Source organism: Hyposmocoma kahamanoa, unplaced genomic scaffold, assembly GCF_003589595.1.
Source record: "Hyposmocoma kahamanoa isolate Upper Pololo Valley unplaced genomic scaffold, ASM358959v1 101, whole genome shotgun sequence".
NCBI classification, from domain to species: domain Eukaryota; kingdom Metazoa; phylum Arthropoda; class Insecta; order Lepidoptera; family Cosmopterigidae; genus Hyposmocoma; species Hyposmocoma kahamanoa.
The window spans coordinates 2,481,996-2,493,992 of record NW_020653333.1 but is presented as its reverse complement, the minus strand read 5'-3'; the positions used below and the strand labels follow the sequence as shown (position 1 = coordinate 2,493,992).

The following is an 11,997-nucleotide window of genomic DNA, read 5'->3' as shown; positions in this document are numbered from 1 at the left end:
CACTTTTATTTTGGTTTTGGCTACTATCTTTGGGAAAGATCGCTTTCAATCCCAAAATTTTAGTAACAATCTCACCATTTCCGCAATAAGGCCTATCCTCCTCCGTAAGGCAGTAGCTCATACTGCTCAAAGTGGCAGCTATCAGCCTCTTGCTGCAAAGCGAGAACTCGAAATGAGCGCTGTTATCAGCCGTTGAAGACTGTGATCCCATGAGGAAGCCTTTGCATTCTGGGTTTGGAAAATTGTCATCGTGATGTGCGCCAAAGCTGTGACCTGAAGAGCAAGATATGAGTATGAAGCTAGAGGATCTTGACTTTAGTCACGGTGGAGTACATTGTGAACATATGTCAAGTTCTCGTGGGAAATAAATATTTTCTCCATTCTGTAGGTACTGACAAACACCTCAAATGTCTTAACATTTGAGGTGTTTGTCAGTCTGCATATCTAAAGTAACTAACAAATGAAAGTATAGTGTTAACACGACTTACCTACAGCGGTTCTCGCTTATACAATGTGATGATTAGCATTCTCGCCACATTTAAGAAATTAATAATAGAAATAAAAAAAAAATATTCTGTTCAATATTCTGGCTAACTGTATCTAGTAAAGTTTTGCAAAATTGTCTCAAGTCATATGCACCACGCAAGGGCAGTGACCCCACCACCCGCTTCACCGAGCGATATGTAATCTTTCTCGATCGCTTATTTACCCATTTTTTAAATTATGATTATGTACTAGTATCGTTATAATTTACTATTTACATTAATTAGAAAAGATTTGGTACTTACCAACTTTAGGTTACAAGAAAGTATTGCTAGAAATACCTAGCTCCACAGCTGGTGGCTGGCTCGGTACCAAAGGCACCACTATGTTAGATTCGCACGTAAATTTCGTTTCAACATTCTCCACAGACTCCACAACTTTTAAAGCGGAAACTTCGACACTCGTATCCTCCGCGTAAACTAAACGTTTCACATCATGCTATAAGAATACACACGCACTTGTACTTGATGGATTACCATGCAGGTTCTGGTGAACTTGGTAGCTTCTTTTTTGCACTACTAACTCTTGCTTACGTACCACACTACGTGGCATGTCGTGACAGACTAGAATAGAATGTGTGTGGGATGTCAGCGTGACGTAGATGCAGTACGGGAAGCAAGGTACCAATCGCGCGCTCGATACGACACTCCTAGCCGTCGCTACCCGCATTTAAGGTCATTGTTCAAAATGTTAGCAAGTGCCGTGCAAATCCTTTGGATCAAATTTGTATGCCGCAATATAATAAAATATAGAAATTTACGAATTTTTTTTTTTCGATTTAATTAATATTTTTGTGATTTGGAATCAGTTTCGGATATAGAATGACCTCTGTAAATATGGCGAGAATGCACATTGTATTTGGTAACAACGAGTTTACTGAGGAGGAATGAGGTATAGTAAAGTTGAAATGCAGTCCAATGAAAAGTATCTTACCCATCTCATGAGCTAGCGTCAAAGCAGCTATTCGTTCAGGGATTCGTTCCTTGTCATCAGCCGTGGCGTGCGCCAACGCTAGGGTGTTAAAGGACCTGCCGTACGCTCTTCGGTCGCATAGTCCGCCTGCTGCGCCACCCATGCCGCCGCCGAGAGATGTGAAGCTGTTATATAAACCAGTTGTACGACAGCCATTTTTGGATGAAAATTTAAGGCATTCAATGCTATAGTTTTTTTCCACACGTATTTCGTTGTACCTTACGATTTTTTGGTGTTGGCTTTTAAAATACAAAAATAATTTCATCTGTGTACTTTAGTAGTAGGCAGTAAAATCTTTACTAAAGGTAAAAAACGGAATGTAGCTAACAGATTCTTTTAATGGTTTAATTCAAGGTTCCAAAGATAAATACTTATAAGTCGTCTGGTATCTGAAGGGGCAATGAGCGTGATACCAAAAAGTGTTCTGGTAATAAATAAAGCGTTGATAATTACCTTAATCCAAGAGTCCTATTGAGAAAGGCATGTCCTGAGAAAGCGACGCCCAGACAAACTTCAGACAGTCGCCGCAGCCGTGCAAATCGCATCAAATACTGCCTGCCGTCCACTGTCTTCTTGTTTAACAGGTCCCCGAACACGCGGTAGTTCGTGTCGTTCGATGTCAGAACCAAGATGTATTTTACTGAGAAACCTGGAGTTAAGATGTTAGGGTGCATACAGATCTGGCAAATGAGTCGCAAAGGTACGTAAAGGTATTTATACGCTCGCTTAGGTGGCACAAAGTAAGCCAGTTATTTTTGTGATTCAAAGCTCCTCATAATCCAAGTCAGTTTACGATTACTGCTATATCTCGTTGAGACACTATTGAATAACAATTAACTTGTATGCTTTCATGATATTATTTCATAAATTTATCAACGCATACGGATGTACGAGTAAATTTAGGATAAAATTGTACCTTATTAAAGATTTTTTAAAGATTTTGATTTGTAGTGCCAAACTTTACAAACCAATGTTATCTGGGACTCCGTCTTCATTAAAATCAGCGTTTCTAAAAATGATATCGGCTTGCGCAACCGCATGAACCATTCTTCGAACGCAGTGGTTCAGACTGGAGTTAGCATCCTTTTCGAAGAATTCCTTATCTGCGAGAAGCAGCAGGTCACAGACCCTCGCTCTGGCTACTCCTGGGACACGTTTTCGCTCTTGGACGTTGTACGGAAACTCCTCCAGACTCGGGACGTGAATGTTCATCTGCGTCTCGAAATGTGATAGTTAATGTACTGTGTAATAATGTAATTGTACTATCCTGTCTTGAAAAACTAGCCAACTGATCTCGGCCATTATATAGCGGCACGATTTAGGCAGGACTTTTCCTAAAGATAATATTATTATTATGTATTTGTACTTGTTACTACGTCCTCTTTCAAACCATATCGTTCACGTATTGTAGTATTTCTCACTCTGTCACATAACCGTACATAACACATTTTTCTGAGGAACCTCTTTTCTACTCCATTAATTGTTCTCTCGTGTAGAAGTAGCAAGCAAAAAATCCGCCATACCAAAACTCCCTTACGTTAGTGTTGATATCAAAACAGTATTAGGCACCGTTTTTCGTGCCTTCTCGGATACGAACTAACTGCAGACTAATCAATTTGTTATTACTTCGTATTGTCACAAAAAAATTTGCTTTATCTCGCAACGCAGCCAGAACAACACAAATAGGTAGTACCTATTTGCAATGATGGCAGTGTTATCTTGCCTCGTGCCAAAGAACTAAAAAGTAACGAGAACGGACACTCGTCGCTCCTCCCTAGCTTTAAACACCGCACCACACCTCTCACACAGACTGAACGGCAATAAGGCTGTCGGCGAGCGGTTTTCGCGCTAAGACGGCTTTGATTATTTGAATATATACGAATTGAAACTATTTTTCCGGATTTAAATCGCGTACATTTGTTTTTCCAAACAAACCGACGTTTCGGGCCCTTTACAGGTCCCATGGTCACAGGTCCCATGGTCACAGTTGACTGACCTAAACCTAAGAACACGATATTTGAATATAGTTTTCATTTAAATAGGTAACATCATTTTATGTTACTATTTATAATAGTTGTAAATTGTGCTGTGTACGGCTGTTTATCGTCATCTAAACGGGATAAAGAGATGAGTTTCTTTCGTTTCCCGAATGAAAAAAAAAACTTGTCCGAGACTCATTCATTTATTGTTTTCTTCATTTATTTAGTGCAGAGTAATACATAATACGGATTTATTATATCAATATAATGAGACGCCACAACTTCGTAAGCTAGTAGGCAAGGGTTCTCGAATTTTCAATTTGTATTGCCGATAAATATTACGTAGTGAATCTAATTATTAACTAGGTAATGATAATCTTGGTCACAAAATTTCAAATACCTTGGTTACCTTATTTAAAATTACCTATCCAAAATGTAACCTTTTTTAGTGCTTTAACATATTTTTAAAATAAACCTTCAATATTATTCTAGTTAGTGAATTAAAGAAAAACATAATATTATATCGATGTAAATACCTAATGAACATGTATAATTATTAGGATTCTATCAATAGAATTATAGACAACAGTTTCGCATTAGAATTTTCGCTATGTTGCTGCTCTGACCACGTAACGTAATAGTACGAGATAGTGATGGATAACCCTGCCACTTCACGCACACATTTGCGCGTGTGCAGATAGCACCTCGCAATATGTGGTAGTAGTAGATAACTAACTTTCGACCGTTGTATGGAGTGCCCGGGGTGTGTTCGTGCGCCGTTATTGTCCAATTGATACACGCATAGATAATACGTCATTCTACCTATGAGCTTTAATTTCAATTGATTTCTAGTTTCTAACCATTAGTGATAAATAAATGTAGCTACGAAACTTGTGTACCGTCGCAGTGTCTCGTCTAGTACAAGCTAGCAGGACAAAATTCATGACATAATCTCCAGGAACAGGTGATAACAACTTGTAAAGAACCCCTCACAGGTACCGAGTTCCAAGAACTAATTAGGTCAAATAACTAATTATAGTACTTGTCGGGTGTGAAAGGGAAGTGATTTGGGAGTTGAGATTTACATTTGCAAATCAGTTGCATTTTTAGTACAATTATGAAAGCATCCCTTAAAATTGGTAGCAAAGTGAAAAGTGTTTTGTCTGATGGAATATTCTGTTGAAGGTATATAGACTATTATCACGTATTTTTTTTACAAATAGCATGATTATTCTTGGTGTAACATGAGTTTGAAAATCTATGAAGAATTTTTGTATATTTCTCCTTAATTGTAAACTTTAAAGGAATGTAAATTTTTGTATCCAAATGTATCCGTCTAGATACTTCTGTATATTATATTACCAAAATATTCAGGTATAGATTCTTATATATTTTAGACCCCGAAAAGCCCCGCAAGTAAAATTATTGTTCTTGTTTCAGAACGTTTCATAACTATGACGAAAATGGAATGTTTCAAAGAGTGGCTAAAACTTGAGAAAAGTGAACGAACCAATCGCATTTTTGAGGATTTATAAAAAAAACATAATATCACTGAAGCTTTTGACGAATCTTTAAGAGATCTCAGGATGAAAATCTCAAGCCTTTCTGCGAAATTAAATGAAAAGTGGACAACATCAAAGTTTAACAAAGAAGTGTTTTTAATCAGACACAAAAATTGGTTAGAGGGATCTAGAATACAAATGAATATGTGTGTAAACCGGCCGTGCCTTTCAAAATCATCAGGAGTTAGGTCTGTAAGCAGTAAAATCATTAGAGCAAGAAGTCAGGAAGCACGAAATCCGTAGTTCAGCCGTTTTCCCTCTATTGATGACCTACGGAAATACTCTCGAAGTCGAAGGTTCGAGACTGTCAAATCGCGTTGTCATACATTCTTAGTTCTAGTCCCGATCGAAACTCAAGTCTATAGTCATAGACTTAGTCATAGTCATAGTCATATAGGTCATCCATAGTGGGAAAACGGCCTTAACTGCAGATTTTGTGTTTCGAGAATAGGACCCCTGACTTCTTGCATTCAGGGTCGTATTCTAGAACTCTACTCAATGCTCAAGTCAGGACTTGAGTATGATTCAAAGCACTAGAAATCATACTCAAGTCCTTGCCATTAGGGTCGTATTTCTAGTGCTTGAAATCATACTCAAGTCTGCTCAAATCCTGACTTGAGCATTGAGTAGAGTTCTGGAATACGACCCTAAGGGTCGTAATCTAGAACTCTACTCAATGCTCAAGTCAGGATTTGAGTACGGTTTAAAGTACTCGAAATCATACTCAAGTCCCTGCCATTAGGGTCGTATTTCCAGTGCTTGTGTTTCCAGTGCAATCCTGACTTGAGCATTGAGTAGAGTTCTAGAATACGACCCTAAGTATGCTATGATGATTTGCTGCAACACATTCAATGACTGTCCTTTGAATAATAGATAAAATTGTAAGCAAGCTTTCATTATCATTTCGAACAGATTTTCATTGCGTCTAATCTTTTCTTTCAATACCGTAGAAGGATCCATAGTTGTCGTTTGATAGTTGCAGAGATACTGAAAACTCGATTTTATGTGGCAGCCATTTTGGAGCAGCCAAATTTTTGAAAAGCTTTTGATCCGACCAGTCCTTAACAACTCGAGTTCAATCCACCAGTTTCCAACACTAGAGCGGAAGTTGACTCCAGAGATCAGGTCAACACTTGGTGCAGCAGAGTTAAAAGTTCAGGATGTATGTTTACCGGAAGATGACGTGGTAATAAAACTTTGCACCACGTTATTAATTCTTCCCGAAAAATTACATCTAAATGACAAACGAGGTCCTTTTGAGAACGTCACTAAGAGCTCTCATGCCAAAAAAGTTTTGACGTTGGCTCCGCCCAAATTTGTGAAACAAATATATGTCTGAAGTTCGTGTGACATGCGACAGGAGATGTTGAATTTTGCGCATTAAAAGTACCAAATTCGTTTTAGCGGAATAACTCTAAAACTAAAGAGATTAAAAAAAATCCATAGTGACAGTTGTCGATCATGCATAAATATAATTAATTATCTAATTTTTGTCCTAATAACCTGTAGCATTTCGAGGATAAATCGAAAAAATGTGAAGTGAAAAAATTAGAGGTCATTTCGTGATTTTTATCTATCGAGGAAACTTTATGGTTTTATGTTTCTGATTAATGTCTATGCTTGAATATATCGTGTAGTTACTCATACAATATTTTATTTTTAACTTTAAAGTGGATATACCCCTCTAAAATCAAATCGAAGATTAGGAATTTTTCCTCTGCTCCCTCTTAAGTAAATTGATCATTTTGTTACGTTAGTTATTTCTTTCGACCTTAGGTTCGCTTGAGACCGAAAGCCAAAATTGCTCACAAGTCTTGACTTGTGAGCAATTTTTACAGGAGGAATAAGATCAAGTGTTATTTCAGCAATAGCTAGATACTGTGCTCTACTGCTATCAGTAGAACGCCTCGTGAAAGATTTCGTCCAGAGAAGTGCTGCCGTCTTACGGATTTCTGCCGCCAAGCAGTAGTGTCAGCATTACTGTGTTCCGGTTTTGAAGGGTAAGGGTGCTGGTGAAATTACAGGCACATGGGACTTGTCAACTTATGTCTCAGGGTGACGGGCGCAGTAGCAGGGCCCCTCAGATCTTTGCGATTTAAAGCTCTGAGTGGCACTGCAGCTGTAATGGCGTGCTGCTGAAAATACAGGCATATGGGACTTTTCAGTTTATGTCTCATTGTGATGGAATGATCTGATAAGATTCCTTCACTTGGTATCATAAAAAAAAATGAAAGTATCCGATGTCTACAAATCACATAAAGCAAATCCATTAATGACTTGCGTAGTATTGACGCCAAAGAAAGGAAGGACGCCAATGGGTCATGGGTATGCGTGAGAAGGACAACGCAAAAGTGTTACGGTGCAAGTGTCAAACTTCACCTGATAACTTCACCTGGTAATGGTCGCGGCGCGAGCGTGGTGGGGCGACCACATAGTCGTCGTCGAAGCCACCAAACACTTTGGCAGTGTCGTCTGTGTTGTAAGGGTCCGCGTGCAATGTTCGGTTTCCTAAAAAAAACATTTTTTTTTGGATAAATCGTGGCCGTTATAGATCACGCAATTAGGTACATGTTACAATGCCATGAATATTTGATTAATTTTGAAAATTTGGTTTAGAAAACGGTTTTAAACTTGCAATTTCGAACGAAATTACAAGTGAAATTGCCAGTAAATAACGTCGAAATACATAAGATCTAGGGATTACGCACATTTTTGCCAATTACTGCAAATCAGTGTATTATTAAAAAAAAATTGACAATAATGGTTTTTTTGCACAATGAACACCATGGTTTTTTTGGCAGTTTTATAATTTAATATGTAAATAAATAAATAATATTTTAAAACTATTTTTCCGGATTTATATCGCGTAGATTTGACGGTTGACAGACCGAGACCATGGGACCTGTAAAGGGTCCGAAACGTTGGTTTGTTGAAAAAGCAAATATACGCGATTTAAATCCGGAAATATAGTTTCTTTTCATAAGTGTAACAATCGCGAAAGAACAACTTAAAAATACCTAAGAACTAGATAAATAATATTTTAATTATTAAATTTATTTAAGGTGGTGGCGCCGATCGACAAGCAAATTTCAAACAGGTAATCGCGCGCGATTGCGCGTGCAGGCTATCCCGCGCACAATCCTGTACGCTCCTGCGTAAAGGAGGCTATTGCTAAAAGAACTGAAGATGGGTTACTGATTTTTCCAAAATTATGGTTACAACGCACAGTGTTGATTTTCGAGGTGTGTCTTTGCTTGTAATACGCTTCAGTACTGGGCTCTGCGCATAGAATCGCAGCACCAATGATATTTCTATCTCCAGCAACAGACTTAATAGTTGATAACATGGAACAGGCTATCATCGTACCAATATGTAACACGCCGTAAAAGTGTCCGTCTTCTCCGATATACCCCTCGGCTGAACCGGCCTGTGGAGTTTCTACGGGAAAACCGTACGCCATAATGATATCTTGTAGGGGATAAGCTTGGATGTAGTTGCCGGACTCTATGGGATCAGGGTCGAGGAGTACTGCTCCGCTGGCTCGCGTCAGTTGCGATGAAGCTAGGAAAAAATAGTTATTTCTTTAACCAAATTACTAAATCGTGTGACGTAGCCGTTATAATGTTGAACATATAGACTGCTTATAATAATATATATAGACTGCTTATATAATAGACTGACTTATAAACTGCCTCTGTGGCTGAATGGTTGCCATGCCGGACTGCCACCCAGAGGTCCCAGATTCGATTCCCGGGCCGGGAGAAATATTTGTATGGCCTACATTTGTTTCTCTCGTGAGTTTGGGTGTAATTTGTCGTTGTCTATATGTGTCCATGGTACCCGCGACACAGGGTTTCCCTAGTGCGGGGCTATGTTGAGTGTGTGCGTTATTTTTATTATTATAATTATAGAAGCTTAGAATAGTAAGTGACGGGACGAATAAGTCGTGCGCCTGGTGGTAAGCGACGCGCCTGTCCATAACATTTGATGTGTCACTCGGAGCTTTAAAATCACAAAGATCTGAGGGTACTGCCACTGCGCCCGAAACCCTGAGACATAAGTTGACAAGTCCCATGTGCCTGTAATTTCACCCTTGCCCTTCGAAACAGGAACGCAGTAATGTTCACGTTACTGCTTGGCGGCAGAAATAGCTAAGGTGGCAGTACTTTCCTGGACGAACTCCTTGACAAGGAGCTCTACTGCTACTATAATAAAGTCTACTGCTCAGCTGTAGTTCTTGTGAGATTCCATTAATTAATAATACATTAGTAAACTACGCCATTGACGTGCAATAAACTCGCCATTCACAAAACAAAAAATTACGATCGATGGCCATTGACAAGCCGCTATTCTTAAATTTTAGTAACAAACGTATAAAATCGTACCATTGGCACTCTATTCGGCACACAAGTGATATAATACTGCTGATGCGAATGTGTACATCAATGGTTCCTGTTTTAAAGATTAAGTGTGCTGGTGAAATTACAGGCACATGGATTTGCCCATTTAGATCTTAGCTCTGACTGCCACTGCACAACAACAACAACACGTGCAGAACTTGTTCGTCCCTATACTTGATATTATAAAAAAAAATATTTAAAATTAGCAGACTTGGGCCCTGGTTCCACGGTCATAGTTGACTGTTTGTTTGAAAAAACAAATAAACGCGATTTAGATCCGAAACAAGTCTAAAAATCATTTAAAAAAACAAAAACCCGATTGCAAAAATATTTAGCTGGAAAGATAAAAAAATTATCCCCTTCACTATTTTGATTAATTTTTATAGCCTATGACACTCACATAATCAAGACGAATCTAACGACACCTCATAGTTTAGTCTGTACAGCGTGAAAACGAAATGGACATACATATAGTAGAAAAACATAACCATTCCGCAGTCGGGTAAAAACAGTTACCATGTCTAATGTATAGCAATCGCGGGAACCTAAGAGCCTATGCGAACCTAAGAGCGTATTTCATACGCGCCGACGACGTGCGTTCATGTAACGCGCATTATACGGCACCGTAGGGGTTCAAAAAGTAGATTGTTGCGTTTGTATCGATTCTAACGCGATAAAGACGCACGCGAGGAGCGCGATCGAAGGTCGTCTGTATCGCGTTTTACGCGCGTTTGAATCGATTCAAAATGGCGCAAACATCGCGTTGAAAGCAAGAAACTTATATACTCCACTTCACTGGAGTTTACACTTGGAATTTCTTGTAAATTACCAAACAAAACTAAACTTCAAACCATCTCTTATTAAAATGCGCGATACATATGCGCGACTACAGCGTGTCTGCGATGCGTATACACGCAAATGACGCGCGTTTACGGCGCCACAGAATTTGTGAACGTGTGCAAAGATTTACTCGCTGCGACTACATCGCGTTTGAATCGCGTTCACGTGCGTCATCTGCGCGTCGTCTGTGCGGTGTCTGTGCGTATAAAATACGCCGTGTGCATGGGACTTTATTGTTATTAGTATTATCTACGGTTATACGCACCGCAGACGTGCTGTAGTGAATCGATTCAAACGCGCTCAAACATCGCGTTGCGTTGCAAGCAAGAGGCTTATATAGTTACTCTACTCTGGAGTTTACACTTAGAAAATCGTGTAGTAGTTTCATTGCGAAAACTAACTGAAATTAACAATTCAAACTGTAATTGAAACTGTCTTTTACAAAATGCGCGATACAAATTCGCGACTACACGTTTGCAGTGCGTAGACGCGCGTCGTCGGCGCGTATAAAATGCGTCGTGTGCATAAGCTCTAAGAACTGAAAGTGTAAGCAAACATTTTTACTTGTAAATCACAGCAAGTTCAAGAACATATGTCGCGGTGTTACATATTATCCAGAGCAACCAGGTCACCAAGTCTACTAGTTTTCTTGAAACCATTACTCATAGTAATTACATTGACACTCTACTGAGCTTATATTGCATTTATGATACTGTTTGTCATCCTGCTCGTCTACTCTTACTTTTCGCTATCAACACAACGTTTTAAGATTTTTTTTAACATGAAGAACGTTTTTCTAAACGATTTTGTAAGCTTCAAACTAATGATCGTATTCCAGAACTCTACTCAATGCTCAAGTCAGGACCTGAGTATGATATCAAACACTAGAAATCGTACTGAAGTCTTCACTTGAGCATTGAGTAGAGTTCTGGCATACGACTCTTAAGAGCGTAAGTGAGGAGCGTTTGGAAAAGCACGTTTTTTAAAGAAAAACACTACGTTTTAACGTTTAAAAAAAATATGCAGATTTCCCACCTCTAGGTCCAGCTAAAATTTCCACTTACCCATATCTACCAACTTAATGCAAAGCCAGTGTTTTTCCTTTCCAAACTTGGCTTCCAGTAATGTGTAGCCGTAGGATGTGCACATATCATTCCATTGGTCTCCCTTAGCCGGGTCTAATATGAATTGTGACATGAGCCACACGTATAGCAGAATCATCGCGGAAATTTAAATCTTACTGATACCTTTGATGCCATCCTGGGAGAACCATCAGAAACCTATAACACAAAAACTAAGGTAGACAGATTGACAGCTGTGACAATTTAGTGACAATTTTCTTGATGGCAAAGACAAAAAGAATTTGAATATTACGTTTTATAGAGAAAAGTTGTTTGAGTTTGTGTGTGTGTTTCTAAAAAAGATACTAGCCTAAGAGCGTTTACAAGCGGCGATTTTTAAAACGCAATGCCTACGCGATACAGTCGCTAATCGTCTACCTTTCACACGCGCGCGATTTTAAACAGCACAAGCGCGCGACTGCATCGATACAAACGCGCGATTGCATCGCTATACTTGGGATTCATAGCCGTTTAGTAGGTAGACTACATTCAGGTACCTACCTATCATATTACAGGATCATATTTAATATTGTATACCATATAACGAAAGTATCATATTAAATAATTGGAGATATATATA

General features: G+C 38.9%; 1 protein-coding gene across 1 annotated transcript in view; it reads right to left on the bottom strand.

Annotated features, from left to right (window-relative positions):
- LOC113230380 (disintegrin and metalloproteinase domain-containing protein 10-like) overlaps positions 1–11,583 on the bottom strand; it is a 20,894-nt gene extending 9,311 nt beyond the window's left edge. The window contains exons 1-7 of the mRNA XM_026464291.1: positions 11,361–11,583; positions 8,423–8,617; positions 7,449–7,564; positions 2,484–2,727; positions 1,969–2,164; positions 1,477–1,640; positions 76–273 (exon numbers count right to left, since the gene is read on the bottom strand). Coding sequence (XP_026320076.1) covers positions 76–273; positions 1,477–1,640; positions 1,969–2,164; positions 2,484–2,727; positions 7,449–7,564; positions 8,423–8,617; positions 11,361–11,517 — 1,270 coding nt within the window. The 5' untranslated portion in view covers positions 11,518–11,583. The remainder of the gene's footprint in view (positions 1–75; positions 274–1,476; positions 1,641–1,968; positions 2,165–2,483; positions 2,728–7,448; positions 7,565–8,422; positions 8,618–11,360) is intronic.
- Positions 11,584–11,997: the final 414 nt, after the last annotated feature.